Source organism: Colletotrichum karsti (assembly GCF_011947395.1).
Source record: "Colletotrichum karsti strain CkLH20 chromosome Unknown Scaffold6, whole genome shotgun sequence".
Lineage (NCBI taxonomy): Eukaryota > Fungi > Ascomycota > Sordariomycetes > Glomerellales > Glomerellaceae > Colletotrichum > Colletotrichum karsti.
The window spans coordinates 497,120-513,176 of NW_024065906.1; the positions used below are offsets into that span (position 1 = coordinate 497,120).

At 56.9% G+C, this 16,057-nt stretch overlaps 4 protein-coding genes across 4 annotated transcripts; 1 reads left to right on the forward strand and 3 right to left on the reverse strand.

The window, feature by feature from the left end:
- Positions 1 to 2,560: 2,560 nt before the first annotated feature.
- On the reverse strand, positions 2,561 to 5,840 carry CkaCkLH20_02592 (voltage-dependent potassium channel beta subunit; the record flags this gene model as incomplete). The annotated part of the gene is made up of 8 exons (XM_038885311.1): positions 2,561 to 2,782; positions 2,847 to 3,407; positions 3,465 to 3,552; positions 3,621 to 3,687; positions 3,745 to 3,767; positions 3,857 to 3,966; positions 5,486 to 5,662; positions 5,706 to 5,840. The coding sequence occupies 8 exons, from the start codon at positions 5,838 to 5,840 to the stop codon at positions 2,561 to 2,563; spliced, it is 1,383 nt and encodes a 460-aa protein (XP_038749242.1).
- A 1,819-nt stretch (positions 5,841 to 7,659) lies between these two features.
- CkaCkLH20_02593 (uncharacterized protein) lies at positions 7,660 to 9,625 on the forward strand (the record flags this gene model as incomplete). Its single annotated transcript, XM_038885312.1, has 4 exons — positions 7,660 to 7,887; positions 7,976 to 8,646; positions 8,708 to 9,046; positions 9,112 to 9,625. The coding sequence occupies 4 exons, from the start codon at positions 7,660 to 7,662 to the stop codon at positions 9,623 to 9,625; spliced, it is 1,752 nt and encodes a 583-aa protein (XP_038749243.1).
- A 528-nt stretch (positions 9,626 to 10,153) lies between these two features.
- CkaCkLH20_02594 (uncharacterized protein) lies at positions 10,154 to 12,343 on the reverse strand (the record flags this gene model as incomplete). The annotated part of the gene is made up of 3 exons (XM_038885313.1): positions 10,154 to 10,843; positions 10,892 to 11,387; positions 11,439 to 12,343. The coding sequence occupies 3 exons, from the start codon at positions 12,341 to 12,343 to the stop codon at positions 10,154 to 10,156; spliced, it is 2,091 nt and encodes a 696-aa protein (XP_038749244.1).
- A 1,023-nt stretch (positions 12,344 to 13,366) lies between these two features.
- CkaCkLH20_02595 (major facilitator superfamily transporter) lies at positions 13,367 to 15,096 on the reverse strand (the record flags this gene model as incomplete). The annotated part of the gene is made up of 3 exons (XM_038885314.1): positions 13,367 to 14,227; positions 14,288 to 14,698; positions 14,758 to 15,096. The coding sequence occupies 3 exons, from the start codon at positions 15,094 to 15,096 to the stop codon at positions 13,367 to 13,369; spliced, it is 1,611 nt and encodes a 536-aa protein (XP_038749245.1).
- Positions 15,097 to 16,057: the final 961 nt, after the last annotated feature.

A 16,057-nucleotide genomic window follows, 5' to 3' on the forward strand; every position in this document is an offset into this window, starting at 1 on the left:
AACCCTACCTGTAGTCTCGGCCGTCGTACAAGTCATGCCTGCGAATGCGACTAGTAACTACGGATGCCTACACCAAAAACGTGCTTTTCATTGAGCCCCAATCTCAATTTCCTGCCTGCCTTACCTAAGAATGAGGTATCCTGGAGTCTTCCGTCTTAGCAGTCTCACTTTGCCTTGGCACCGCGCGGCGGGCAGGCCCAGCTGTTGTGTCTTGTGTCGTTACTGTTGCTGTTGCTGCTGCTATATCTGGGTCTTGCTGGGAATGTTCCTTCTCGCAACTCGAACTGGCCGTTGCGTCCATCCGTTTCTCTCCTCTTCTCTCCACCAATCTCCATTTACAGATTCCTTGCACTTCCTTCTTCGCATCTCTTGGCTGCGCAACATTCATGACACGGCATGCTACCTCTCGCACTCAGAAGCGCCCTGTCTACATCATGTCTGACTTGCAAGATCAATGTCTCAGCCCATCATCTTTGTCCCCATTGGTTCGTTGTTGATCTTCTCTCCGTATCCGTACCTTACGCGATGGCATCAGCAAACCAGCAACAGGGTCGTTGGCCTTCAACCTCCATCCCACACTCACGCACACCATCGGCACACCTCTCAGCTACAGACTGACACACTTTCACTTCGCAACCACCCACACACATACACATGTCAGCCATGCCATGCAGAAAGTCGTGGGCCGCTGCATACCGCAGTAGGCATAGGCATAGGGCAGGCATCGCAGCGCAGCGCAGCGCAGCGCAGCTCAGCTCAGCTCAGACGCTCGTCTCATCCCCCTCTTACTTCGCAGTATGCAAGTCGTCCAACTCTCCCTGCCCTCCAAAACCGCCTCCCTCCCTGTTGGGCCACATGTTTTCCCCTCTGCTTTACCAGCAAAGTGCCTGCTCGAGACAGCAACTTTGCCCATCAGTTAAGGCTGCATTCACACCGTCGTTCACGACCCCAAGCACCCAGGGCGGGCCAAGCTCAAACTTTGACGTCCCCAGCACCCAACCCGGCGTCATTGCCCTCGAAAAAGTGGCCTGATATTGACATCTTATTTGGCAGCTCGATCTCTACAAAAAGCTGTCGCCGTAGCTATCTCAAACCATCAACCTCAAATCGTCTTACTTGTCTCCCGTCTCTCCGTACGATGCATACGCACCATCTCGCTCGCCTTACGATGCCTCTCCACGACCCCGAGTCTCCAAGAGATCCCCATCTTATACGCCCTATCCTAGTCCCCTACTCTGCGACGCCACATGTCTTGCGTGTCAGGCATGAGAGTCTGCCACCAAACGACCACCGGACGACGATCAATGCGCCTGCGGCGAAGGCCCTCGTCGTCCTGCTCGGGGCGAGCCATGCACCCTCAACTGCACACGAATCCATGCAAGCACTACCGTTCCTTCGTTACCATGCACACCAACTACCCGTATCCCGTATTCCGTCCCTGAGTAAAGCACCGCGTCTACACGGTACTACCTCACTCGCTTGTGACCTATGAGACGACGCGGCCCCGGATTTTGCCGCCAAGTACGCAGAGTACTCCTGTTTTGGGGTGTCTCCCAGGTATCTTGCCCCCAAGAAACACACATGTTGGAATGCCGCAGATTATCATTCCTTGGTGTATCGTCGGGCGTGTTTGCTCTCCTGATGAAGGCCAAGTGCTGCAGGCGATCATGGCGCCGAGGTCGATGGTCCATGTCACTCATCGTAACTTCAGAGTTCTCTCCAGGCTGCGTTGGCGTTCGCGACACGTGGGATCTCATGGACTCCCCGCCATCACCCGTTCGTTGGCGGAGCTTAAAAGGTAAAAACGGCTGACTTTGGGGTGCTTGCTGCTTGTCAACCCTCGAAAAGCACCTGACGATTCCCGAGATGCGACCAAGGACAGTGGATCGACAACCTTCGCGAGTCTAGACCACAACCAAACGGCTGGCATAGCAGACTCCCGAACGGTACCGGGCACTATTCCCAACGCGCGTTGCCAAGTTTCATCAACAGATGGAAGCATCGGCCGAGGAACGCATTGTCAAACCCCTACATGGTCCCCTTTGATCCGCGCTGGCCACCGAGTCAAGACGGCTGCACAAGGGTTTCTGCCAGTCGGATTATTCCTCAAGCATCCAATATGGAAATCGTCTCGACTTTGTGGCCTGGACAACTTCGCCTTCGGAGAATCTTTCCGACAGTCTCAAAAGCAACGTCCTGCGAGCATCTCAGCACAGGCGGTGGCGCAGATGGCACTCTATCCGGCCCCGTCGAACCGGGGTCGTCGCATCCAATTTTTGACTCGGGCACGTTGTCCATGGCTTCCAGAAGCGTGTTCCTCTGAAGACTTGTTTGCGACCAAGGGCCGTGAAACGGCGGTCAGCGAGTAATATAGCGAGCCTCGTCCAAAATCACGAGGTTCTCGACGCGGACCTGCATGGATCGAGCCGGTAAGTGTGTGTAGTGTGTGTATCTTGTGCCTGAACTTTTGTTCCTTCACTTCTAAAATGCCATGCCATGTACTACGCCACCCCGTGTTAACCTACAGAATCAAGTTCGCTCGCCGCAACCACGCCATTCTCTAATCTTGTCTGGCCGGGTCAAGTTTGACCTCGCCCACAATGGCATCAACCTCGGCCATGATCTCCGGTGTCAGCTTGGCCAGAACCTCCAGGGCACCGACGTTCTCGACAATCTGCTCGGGTCTCGAGGCGCCCGTGATGACAGAAGTCACGTTCGGGTTCTTCAGGCACCACGCAAGGGCCAGCTGGGACTGCGTCGCGCCGAGCTTCTCCGCGATACCCTGAGCGTTCCGTACCGTCAGTATGCCATCCCAAATCACGGGGTGTCCGGTGGGGACGACTCACCTTGAGCTTGACGACGTTCTGAATCAGGGCCTTCCACTCATCATTGCCATACCACTCCTTGTTGGCCCAGTTGACAAACTTGTCGCCCTTGCCCTCGGCAAAGCGACTTCCCGCAGGCGGCGCGTCCAAACTCTCGTTGTACTTGCCACTGAGCAAGCCCATCTTGATGGGGCTGAAGGTGGTCAGGCCGAGACCGAAGCGCTGGTACAGGCGCTGGAACTCGTACTCGACCTTGCGGCGCTCGAGAATGTTGTACTGGGGCTGCTCGACGACGGGGGCAATCATCCTGAGGTCCTTGGCGATGCCGCAGGCCTCGGCAATCTCGTCGGCGCTCCACTCGGAAGTGCCCCAGTACATGGCGTAGCCCTTATCAATGACATGGTTGAAAGCGCGAACCGTCTCCTCCATCGGGGTCAGACGGTCGGGGCGGTGGGCGTACACGATGTCGACGTATTCGAGATCGAGGCGCTTCAGGGACGCGCGGAGGCCCTCGATGATGTGTTTGCGCGAGAGACCGTGGTTGTTGATGAGCACCTCGCCGTTGGCGCCGCCCCAGTTGAGCTACATGAGCTTAGCCGTCGTACACACTCAGACTCAGACAACCCCGCCTAGTTTTACCTTGGTGGTCACAACGATGTCGTTGCGGTTCCAGTTGAACTTCTTGATGGCCTGGCCCATGATGATCTCCGAGTTGCCGCCGGCATAGCTGCGTAGGTCCCGGGTCAGCCGTCGCCCGTCCGGACGTCTCTCGCGGGGCCGCGCGGGGAGCCCTACCTCTCGGCCGTATCGAAGAAGTTGATGCCCAGGTCGTAGGCCTGCTTCATGCACGCAAACGTCTTCTCTGCTGGCCGTTAGTGACCGCGCCGCGCAGGCTTTCGCGCTTCGATGTTCCCCGTACCGTTCTCAACGTGGCCGCCGAAACTAATGGGAATTCCAAAGTCAGCAAATCGCAGATCTCGATCTCACAAGACGGGCTTAGTGCGCGCGCGCGCGCGCGCTTTCACACGTACGTCAACCATCCTCCCAGACCCAGCACCGAGACGTGAAGGCCGGAGTTGCCCAGGCGGCGGTACTGCATGCCCGTCTTTCTCGGTTCTTCCCAAGCCATCGTGTCGGTACCCTGGTTCCAAATATGTGTTTTGATTCAAGCGTCTGGTAATGACAATTCTTGCGGTGGCGGGTCAAGAGAGAGAGAGAGGAAAAATGCAATGTTGTTTTGTTTACAATCTCAATCGTCCTCCTACTTTTTTTTTACCCTCCCTTCTTGACACATGAAAGTACACTAAGATGGAAAGCTCCAAACACGCATTGCCCCGCACCCCTCACACGCGCTTCTCAGTTGGAGGGGAGTAATTCTCGGAGCATGGTGTTGGGCTTTTTTTACCCCTCCAAGAAAAAACCCCACCACGTCACCCGGCGAGAGGCCCTCGCGGGATTGACCAATGGACGTCGCCGGCGCTGAAGCTGCACCTGCGGTTGCGGGGACGGACCCCTCACTGCGTCTGCTGTGGGACATGCGACGGGACTTCCCATGCCTACACAAAGTCGCTCCGTTCCACGAGAGAGCTTGGAGTCTCGATGTGAATTGTCGCCGCTGCATCACCGCATGGGAGTGTATTACTGTCATCACAATCACCATGCCGGCTGACTTTTGAGAGGCGCTCAAACGGGGCGTTCTGTTTTCGGGGATTTTCCGAGACAGCTCGAATACCGTAGCTGGAGATCGTCGATCGTGATGATCGGGTGTACTACGTGTATTTTTGCGACGGCATGCTTTTGGCCGAAGACGGTACGGCTGGTTGTTGTATGTCTCACAGTGTCTCTGACACTACGCTAGGAGCAGGCCATTCCAGAAAATAAACAAAACACACAACACATGAAGAAATACGCGGCCTGATTCGTCGGTTCTATTAATCTCGATTCGGTGCCGTGCCGTCGACCAAGTTACAACCTCGCGTTGGGGATGCTCTCGGGCTGGGTGGTGCCGCCTTCACCACTAGCTCGATTCTTACCGCCGCCTGCGTCCCGGCCGCCCCGGCTTTGGTGTAGGGCCCGGCCCCGGTCCCGGCACCGCCGCGGGCCAACGAGTCTTTATATCGGCGCTGCTTCCAGAACCACGCCTTCTGGCCGGAGGCCATATCGTCAACGAGCTCCGTTGGCCGCCACGTCCACCCGGACAATACTCTGCCCGTTGCCCGGGACGATCTTCTGGACCGGGAAGCCGTGGTCCTGCGGCAGCGGGGCACCGTTCACTCGGAACGCGAGGAGGACGTCGCCGAGGGGGCGTCGAGAGTCTTCGTGGTGGGGATGGAGGCGGCGTAGGCCTTGAGTCACATGAAGTGAACGTGCTTTACGCCCCCGGGGAACGCTGCGGCAGTCTCACGACTGGCCATCGTCGGCGAGAACATCCATCCGCAAAGCGCCCTCCCACTCCGCCGTCGAGACGGCATCCGCCATCCATACAACCCGCTCGTCTTCCCGGTCCACCCCACCCCTCCGCGGACGTCTCAGCGTTCCTCGGCCGTTCCGTACGTGTGCGCGACCTCGAACAGCGCTCCGAATCGTCCTTGAAGGGGTCGTCGTCCACCACGTTCGCGATCACTTCATCCAGGTCCACCTCGTCCACCTCGACTACGTACCTTGCATCCCTCCAGCACGGCCAGCTCATCCTCGAGGTGCTGCTTGTAGATGGACAAGATGTCACAGTACGGCTCCACGGCCCCGCCCGCCGCGCGGAGAGTGATCTCCTCGCCGGAGTGCGCGGCGACCCTCTCTGTGATGTCGTAGACGGAGCCGTTGTGTGTGACCCTCGGGGCCTCGGATCGGGCATCGTGTTGTTTGGTCTCGGAAAGGCTGTACCGGGGCAACGACGGCGCCGCTGTCGTAATTGTCTGCTTGGCCCCTCTCCTTTCTCTCGGTGCCGGGGTGAGTGATATGAGGAGGGCCGTCGACAGGGAGCCCGCGCCGGCCGTGAGGAGGATAGGTCGCTGTCATCGAGCCACAATGGACGCAAATCTTTCTCACTGTGTGTCGTAGGGTCGTTTTGGAGCCTGTGTGGCTGATAAGACAGCTCTCCTGGCATACCTTATCCAGTGAGGGTGGTTACCACCCGGGGGGTGGCGACCGCTCTCCTCTTCGACATGATGGGGTGCTCTGCTTAAGTGAGTTAATGCATCTGGTGGTGTGTGACAAGAAGAAAAGATATCGAGACTTCTCGATACCACTACCGACAGCAAGCGCTCGACTGTTGAGAACCCACGACGAGATGGACTTCCAACGACTCCATGCGTATGACGAGACGCGGATAGGAGGAGACAACTTCTCATCGCCCGTCTCCAGAGACACCGCCCCCGTGAACCATGACAGTCTGTGAATCCGGAAACAAGTGAACTCTAGGAAAGGGTTTCGCGTGTGCGCCTGCTCGCGCGCGTCGAGAGCTGTACAGAAGATCCATCTCCGTCTCGATGACCTCTCGTGTCGTTGTATCCAAGACGATCGTGATGAACGGCAGTCAGTCCACCGAGACACCTCGGGAGTCCGTCATGTTTCCCACGGAGCTCGGTCCGGGAAGCGGCCGGCGAATCTCTCGGAGAAGAAGTCGGAACCACACGAAGCTCTGGTGGGGCCGCGGGGCGTGCATGGCCAACCCCACCGAACCTTGAGAGTTCTCCCGCAGTCAGTGTCAGTGCCTGCCTGTGTCCTTGGGGGGATCTTCACGAAACACAACATCAACCTGCAACAGACACAACGTAATGGTTTTCATGCGGCGGCTGTGCTGGTGGTCCCCCCTTCGAAGCAAGTTTGTTGTGTGGTGTGGCCTGATACCGATGCCGGAATTAGCATATGTGAATGAATCGCTTTTCCTTTTCTACCGGTTTGTCAAGATTGGCATCTCGAAAGCGAGGAGCCGGTACATTCGGGATTGCTTTACCCCAAGACATCGCATACACAACCTTTTCTCGAGACATCTCCCACACGTAATCTATTGTGAAAATAATGAACATTGAGGAACGACGGAGCAGGAGGAGGTAGCACAGAAAGCAACAGCAATAGACACGACGAAAGCAAGTCAGTTGGTGGGGTTCTCGTTCTCATCAGGTCCCCAGGACACAGCTCCGACTTACCCCGCATGACGACTTACACCAACGATGGAGGGGCAGACCACTTTCGGGGTCTAATCGGAGTTCCTTTGCGCTTCCTCCTCCCACCACCCACCCGACCCCTCGGTTGATGGGATTCCTCAAGCCATTCCCCACGGGAAAGAAAAGCCAACATATGCAACTGCAACGTCTTCCTTCCAAGGAAAACTTCCAACGTAAAAACAGAAACGTGCCTGCAGCTGATTTTCCCGCTTGCCCACCCACCCCCTGGTCCCACAGCGCCGATCACTCTCGTCTGTGCTGTCCTCGTGTGTGTGTGTGTGTGTGTGTGCCCTGACGTGGTGTGCTGCTGCTGCCGCTGCTTCTTGGACGTTTCTCCTTCCCGAACCCAAAAACCGCCAACTTTCTTTCCCCCATTGGCTGCTTTTTCTGCTATTGTTCGCAGAAATTCTCGCATGTACATCGTCGTCTTGGAGGGTGTTTAACAGTACCGTCTTTGCCGAGCTCCCCAATCATCTGGCACTTCCAAAAAGCCATTGACTCTTCTTTCTGTCTCGAGCTTCCTCCTCGAAAGTGTGAAAAAGGGCGAGAAAAGAACCAGAGCTCGAAGTTGAGCTGTTTGGTCCTAACAACTGCGACATCGCGAAGCGGGCAAAATACAGAACGGCGCCTCACGGTTTCTCGAATCCAACCAAGCCACAGAACTAAGCGCAATGGCTGCCAGTCAAGTCGTCGGCGGCGGAGGCGGCCTCGCCAGCAAGTACCGCAGGTGGTGGAAGGAGAACTCGGTCTACCAAGTGTATCCGGCGTCGTTCAAGGACTCGACCGGCACGGGCGTCGGTGACCTGAAGGGCATCATCTCAAAGGTCGACTACTTCAAGTCTCTCGGCGTCGACATCGTCTGGCTCTGCCCCATCTTCGAGAGCCCCCAGATCGATATGGTGAGCCTTTTTGGTCTCCGTCTTGGCAGCTTTCTCTGGAGAGTCGCATAGCAAAAGCCGTGAAAGAGCTGACATGGTCGACAAAAAGGGATACGACATCAGCAACTACCGCGAGATCCACGCCCCCTACGGCACCGTCGCCGACGTCGACGAGCTCAAGGACGCCCTCCACGCGCGCGGCATGAAGCTCGTCCTCGACCTCGTCGTCAACCACACCTCGGACCAGCACGAGTGGTTCAAGCAGTCGCGCTCCTCCAAGACGAACCCCTACCGCGACTGGTACATCTGGCGCCCCGCGCGCTACGACGCCGACGGCAACCGCCAGCCCCCCAACAACTGGAAGTCGCACTTCCAGGGCAGCGCCTGGGAGTGGGACGAGACCACCCAGGAGTACTACCTGCGCCTCTTCGCCCGCGAGCAGCCCGACCTCAACTGGGAGAACCCCAAGGTCCGCGACGAGGTCCACGCCATCATGCGCTTCTGGCTCGACAAGGGCGCCGACGGGTTCCGACTCGATGTGATCAACTTCGTGAGCAAGCCGCAGGACTTCCCCGACTCGAAGCAGGAGGTCCTCAGCGGATCGGAGCTGTACTCTGCCGGGCCGCGGCTGCATGAGTACCTGAAGGAGTTGGGCAAGATTCTGAAGGAGTACGATGCGTTCAGCGTCGGCGAGATGCCCTGCGTGCGGGATCTGAACGAAGTGATCAAGAGCGTCAATGCGGAACGGGAGGAGCTGAGCATGATTTTCCACTTTGAGTTGTAAGTGGCACCCTTCTCGATGTCTCACTTATACCGTGATGTTGACAACCGCTGCGCGCAGCATGGACATCGACCACGGTCCTCAGGGCAAGTTTTCGCCCAAGGAGTGGAAGCTCGCGGAACTCAAGGCCGGCGTGAACAAGTGGCAGCGCTTCATGTACGACAATGACGGATGGAACGCGCTGTACCTCGAGAACCACGACCAGCCGCGCTCCGTGAGCCGCTTCGCCAGCGACGCGCCCGAGCACCGCGCCAACAGCGCAAAGATGATCTCCGTCTTCCAGGGCCTGCAGGCCGGCACGCCCTTCGTGTACCAAGGCCAGGAGATCGGCATGGTCAACGTGCCCAAGGAGTGGCCGATGGAGGAGTACAAAGATATCGACTGCCTGAACCACTGGAAGTAAGTCGTTCCCTGCCGATTGCTGTTTATAAAGAGGAAGTTTCTGACTGATTTGGTCTGCGCAGCTTGCACAAGGACGTCGACGACGAGGAGACTCTCAAGGCGTTCAAGGTCGAGTACCAGAAGAAGTCCCGCGACAACGCGAGGACGCCCATGCAATGGGACGCCAGCCCGAACGCCGGCTTCACGACGGCCGATGCCACGCCCTGGATGAAGGTCCACCCCAACCACAAGGAGATCAACGCCTCGTCCCAGACGTCGGATCCCAACTCGGTGTACCGCACCTGGCGCAAGGTGCTCGATACGCGCAAGGAGTACAAGGACATCTTCGTCTACGGCGACTTCCAACTGGTCGACGAGGCCCACGAGCAGATCTTCGCCTACGCTCGGAAGGCCGACGACGGCCAGACCGCCCTGGTTGTCTGTAATTTCTCGCCCAAGCCTGTGGAGTGGGCTGGGTTGACAGGAACTGTGAAGGATGTGCTGGTCACTTACGCCGGGAAGACGAAGAGCGACTTCAGCCAAGGAAAGGTCACCCTCGGCCCGTATGAGGGAGTTGCCGTCTTGCTGGAGGCATAGATGCGTCTAGATGGATATAAAATTAAAATATAAATTTTCTTGTACACATCGGGATTTTCGTAAACATGTCGTAAGATTCCGCAACACTTTTTGCTTTCTCCTCTTCGCTATCTCCGCATTGAATGTCTCGTTATTTCTGCTGCTCTCATCGTGCTCTTTCGTCTTGGCCGTTAGCCATTCTGCTTTCTCCTTGCAGGCGCATGTAGCCGTACCCGTACTGCTCGGCGTCAGCTACGTTCATTATTCTTGGGAGTAAAAAGGTAGTAGGACTCACCGACCGAGAACACAAGTATACGTGCGGTGTCGTGCGCTCTTGGGAAGTAGTATGTGTTCCCGAGAGCTCGTTTCCGGCCCCCGTTGTGAGGCCAATCTTCGCATGGTCTTCAAAAGCGCCGAAGACTTCGCCTGGTAGTAATGAATACTTCATGAGTCATCTCCACGACAGCGGACAGCTTAGGCTCTAGCCATAGACCTCGGTCACAGCGATGAGTCTCTGATACAACCCAGTGGTGGGTGTTGGGTTGCATGCTACTCATACGGTCTCTGTAGATTTGCTGTAGCTTGCGGCGAAGTCGTGAAAACACCGGGATTGCTTTGTACCGGTGCCATCCAGTCGTCACCCGTGACGTTATCCCACAAGGCTCCGTTGGCGAACAGCATGTCCAGGGTGCCATTGGACTCGACGGTGTTGAAGGACCCATCGAAATGTTGTAGCTGGTCGATAAGATCGTGTGCCCCCGGGCCCAACTGGGTAGATTGATCCCACATGTTGGATCGGTCGACGTTCTGCCGCTGGGGCGACATTGGTACGGTACCATCGTTGCCCATGGCTTGAACCGGCGTGTCTCTGTCAAACATGGCCATGAAGCTTGCCTGAGCCTGAGCGTAGACTTGACCAGAATCTGGCATCCCATCGATCGGCGTGAACATGGGAGACGAGCCATTTGGTCGGTTACCCTCGCGCCACTGATTGTCATCAACTTCTTGGACTCTTGGCGTTGGGTTTCGACCCATGATCATCAGGGGCCCGTCTTGAACTTCCGCGATACGAGCACAAAGCATCTCTAATAACGCCTTGTTGCCACCGCGGCATGATGCGAGAACCCTCTGCAGCTGAAGAAGGATATCCCTCGGCCCATCTGTAGAAGAGCGTGGAAGTCGAAAATTGTTCGCAACGGCATCGGTGACAGCGCTGGCGATCTCGTAGATTTTAAACTCCTAGTAGATGGTTAGACACCTGACGCGGAAACAAGTATAAGAACTCACTATTCCGGGCCCATGGGCTTCAATGGCGGTACTGGGAAGCTGAGAAATGAGTTGAAGAAACTCCTTGGCGATTTGGATGGGATGCGAAAGAGACGTGACGTTTTGGTTCGATGACCAGGCTCGACCATGGTTCATAGTGACTTTCCATAGGACGGCCTGCATCCACTGACGTGTCACGACAATGTCGGCGCGCTGGACATCAGAACTGGCATCGGATTCCAGAGGAATCTCCTGAAGCTTCCTCTGAACGACGTCGAGGCAGGCCCTGCTGGCGGTCTGCAGACCGTCCGCCATGGACCAGATGGCATCCTCGTCATCCGAATTCTGGAGGATGTCGAAGGCGCCGCTTTGGTCAAAAATCCAGAACAAATTCGCAAGCTTCTTGAAGGCCGGCAGGATGTGGCCTTCATCCTCTCCGACTCCCGAGGCATCCAACGACGGGAACCGTATGTTGGACTTCAATGCCACCGGCAGCTTGTGAAGCATGGCCACGCCCCTGAGACTACGTTAGGACACACTGTATTGTTATTGGGGAGCCGGACAATACCTTTCAGTGACGAATAGTAACCACAGTATCCTTCGTCTCATCTGTTGTTCGGGAAGAGGCAAGGACATGTAGGACGTTTCCTTGTGCAACCCCATGATTTGAGCGATGGTGATGGCCTCCCGTAGGTAGAGGAGGGACTTGGCCCCACCAGGCTGTTGGTTTTCATGATAGACATGGAGGAAGAAGGACGTCCTCAACCAATTAAGGTTCATCGGTGGACCTCCCTCGCGTTCCTGCAGGGCCATTCTCGACCGCTGGCACTCCGCTTCCATGGAACTCGCCGTCGCAGGATCGTTGCTGTCAGTCGTGGACAGCTTGAGCTGTGCGATGGTGGCAGCTCCGACGGCATTCGCCAAGACATAGGACTCCAGATCGTCGGCATCCCGATGGAGTGAGGCCATGATCTCCTCCACGGCGATGATGGGCCATACTGGGAATAACCGAAGGCGGTAAACGCATAACCTCAGGACCAGGGACGGAATCGGGGTCCTCTGGGGTTGGAGAGGAAGGTTGGTCTCTTGTCGAACGACCCGCTGTCCCCCAGCAGAGCCTCCATCAGACGAACCCTCCTCCGACGAGGAAGGTGACCGCGAGGGCGACGGGTTGGAAGCAGGTGCCGCCCCGGCTGCCGGTGCAACGGCCCCATCGCCCTCGGAAGCAGCAGTGACGGCGGCAGCATCACCGCCGCTACCGGCGCCGGCGGCGCAACTCTCCTGCTGGGCCTGTGCGATCTGTCGTATCGTCTTCGCCCTCAAGTTCCGGGGGCCCCGGGTTGCGGGGACCTTGTGGAAGGTGCAGGCGGTGCCGATGGCGACGCAGCCATCGCACGGCGGCACCTCCGTGCACTTGATCTTGCGGATCTTGCACGCGTCACAAGCTCTCTTGCCAATCTTGCGGGTTGACATGTCGCAAGAGGAGCGTCGCGGGCCTACTCGTGTAGTTTCATGGCATCCAGCCGGGCCCAGCTTTGCAGTTTCCGTGGTTCCCCACGCGCGGCGTGTGATGTGTGTCACTGGCAACGGTAATGGATGGCTTTCCTGTCTCCGTATGTGTCTAAGTGATGTAAGAGGTGACTGCTGGTATTACAAAGCAGGGTTGCTATGCATAAAAAAAAGAAAACAAAAAAGCAAGAAAACCTCGGTACCGCTGCGGGCTTTCGATTCTGTGGGATGAGTTCGAGCAGAAAATGACTTGATTTGGCTGGAAACCCTGGTTGTCGACCGGCAAGTTGACAGCAAGAGGAGGGACGTGGACTCGGAGGAGGGAAAGAAAATTGGGGACGCGGAGGAGACGACAGCAGCAGACAGCAGCAGACGTGCCGTTTGAGATGTGGTGTGCGGGGCCTCGGCGATGGTGTGCTCGATGCGCTAAACCGCGGAGGGCAACAGTGGAGAGGATACCCTGCAGCTGGGACTCGACGGGATTCGTTCAGGGTCGTTAGTCGACCTTGGCCCCTATATTTCCCCGCAAATTGCGGCCAGTTGACCGCCGCCCGAACGGCCCTTTCCAGCGATTTGGTCCCGGTCTGGAATCGTCACTACGTACCCGCCTAGGTAGGTATGTAAGGCGCGGATACCGTAGGGACGTCAAACTGGGGACTGCTGAATTGCTGATCAATCAGCGCTCTTGGATTTGGAACTGCAGCTTTCGATGCTGAATAACCTCTTGGCTTTTCATCTCACGCAAATTGACACACCCTTTCGTGAAAAAGCATGTGATTATTTCCTCAGAATCCATATGTGATCTTGTTCTTAATTTATAAAATATTACTGAGAAGGGTAGCTGTCAATGCAACATCAAGCCAGCCAGCCAAACCCCTGGCTGTTCCCCAAATACCCCCACGGCTTGCTTCCTTATTGCAGACTGGTATATCCCGCTATAAACAACTTCGCGTTTCGCTTGCTCTGAAAATATGTCACATCGATATCTTAGTAGACAAATCTGAAATCCAAACGCTTGTTTCCGTCCTGCTCGCGCGCCGCCGCGTCGTTCTGGTACGCCAACCGCTCCTCCGTCGACATGGTGTTCCACACCCTCTCCTTGCGCTTGTTCAGGAGGATGAGGACCTGGCGGTGCACCAGGAAGACGACGAGACTGAGCGCGCAGATGGACACGCAGACGGTGTTGCCGCGCTTGTAGTACGGCGCGTCGTAGGAGCGGTAGATTTGCGATCCGATGAGTGACCCGATCTGGACGATGACGTTGTAAGTCGCCGCCGAGATGGCGCGCTTCTTGACGTCGAACGTGTTCTCCGAGATCCACGAGGACACGATCGGGTGGAAATAGGGGTATCCCGAGATGAGCGTCACCATGGAGAAACGCTCCCAGTCGCGGCCGCCGTCCGGAAGCGTGAGGAGACCGATGAGCAGCGGCATGATCCAGAGCTCGCCGAAGATGCAGTGGAACGCGCGCTCCTTCCAGTAGTCACTGCTAAAGGCCAGTGCCAACATGGTGAAGATCTGCAAGACAGCGGACGGAACCGTGAGCATGTTCGAGTTGAAGGTCGTGAAGCCGATGCGTCGGAGGGTGAGCGTGAGGTAGGCCTGCACGGGGGTGGCCGGGATGTAAGCGATGAGACCGATGAAGTAGAGACCCCACATCGAGGGATCGAACCAGGCGTTCTTGATGTCCTTGAAAGTCGCGGGCTCCTTGAGGGCGGTGAGACCCTTCGCGGGGTCGTCGCGGAGAATGCGGTTAGTCATGATGACCTCCTCCCTCTCAGTGTACCAGGGCTTTCTCCAGATGACCGTGGTGGTGTTGGTGGGGGACTGGGGCAGCCAGAGGAACGACTGGAAAGCCGGGTGTTAGTGGTGTTCATGTCAACAACAAGCGGGGAATACTAAACTTACAACTGTGGCCAAGACACAGGTCAGAAGACCCTCGAGCAAGAAGAGCCAGAACCAGCCCGGGTGACCGCCAACGCCGCGCATCTGGAGGATGCCGGCAGCGAGGAGTGCCGAGATGACTCGCGCAACGTTGAGCGTGGACCAAAACACGGCCAATCGCACCGAGAGCTCCTTGGACGTGTAGAAGTAGGTAGCAAACAGAATGGTGCCGGGGATGAAGCCACCTTCGCAGGCTCCGATCAAGGCTCTCGTCACGTAGAAGCCGGCGCGGGTCGTGATCCAGGCTTGGGCCCAGGAGACGGTACCCCACATCATCATCATGGTCGGGAGCACAAACTTGAAGCCGTAACGCTTGGTGAGGAACTGGACGGGGAACTCGGCCGCCAGGAAAGCCACCAGCTGGATTGTGGTTCCCTGAGAATGAGAGTCAGCGCTGGAGCCTCAGGGTTAAGCAAAATCATGGTTAAACTCACGTTGTTGTAGTCGTCACTACTGAGTTTCATGTCCTTGAGGAAATCGTCCGCAAGCGCGTTGGACAGGTTGCCACGATCCAACTGAAGTCCGAAAAACATCACGCAAAGCCAACTCAAGAGCTTCAGGTCCGTCTTGCGGACAACGGCCCTCTCCTCGGCCACCGTCCAAGACGCTGTCGGATCCCATCGGTGTTTTCCTTCGTAGGAGTCGTGCGGCGGGATGAGGTCGGCGAGGTTCTCGCGACCGACAACGGGCGCGTCAGAGTCCTGGTAGACCGAGACGGCGTCCTTGCCGCTGTCGCTGATCGCCTTCGAGTGGGTTGCCTCGACGTCGGCCATCTCTGCTGCTGCTGGCTCTGGGTTGTGTGTAAAGGTCCGGGCCGGGTGTCTGGTTCACTCTCGCGGAGGAGGAACGACGAAAAGACTTGGGCGAACCGGTTCACTTCCCGGAAGTTCGGGCTGCTTTGAAAGGGAAAAAAGGAGCGAGCGACGACTATGGAGAGGGAGGGTCCCGGCTGGTAAGAGTTGCGACGTCCTTGACGTTCAACTTAATAGTCTTTCTGAGGCTCTGATTGAGGCTAGCAGATCATGGCTCACGACATCTAAGCTCGGTCTTGCGTCTTCGATGTTATCCACAAACTAGTGGAGGTGAACCATGTGGTAGGACAAGGGGCAGGGAGAAAGATGGTGTTGACTGTTTGGCATCCTTCACTTTTTTTTTTCGTGTTGCATCTGGTGCCTTTTTGACAGGACCCAACTCCGGCCGGATGGCTTAGCCGCCTTCTCCAACTTACCCCAGACTCCAGGTTTTTCTCCGCGATCCATCTACCCCTCTTTGTCTTGGCTCCGAGATCTCATGTTCGTCCTCATCGTTCGAAACTCCAGCGATTTCAATTCAAAAGTCAGCTGGTCATTTTTCGACAGGAAACCTGGGATCGAGACCGGTCAGACGGGTCAGGGAAATCAAACCCATCAAAGGGAGGGGAGGGGTTGCGCAGTGCAATCACAATGCGCCGAGGCCTGTGATGGGCAAGGAGTCCTGGCAGAGACTGCGACGACTTCTCCGAGAGATTCTCCGCGAGGGAAAACCGGGGCCCAACGTCTCCGAGCAAGAATCCTGCGTTCGTGATTGGCCGTGCCGTTCCGACTTCGCCGAATTAGGAAGCTTCGCGATTGCGCCATCGCCCACCGGCCGGGAGCCTCCGTACACCACCGGCCCAACGTGTTGGAGAAAACGTCTGACGATCTTCTCTTCCTCTCCTCATCGATGACTGGCGGCCCCGGTTTCGCTTTGAGACAT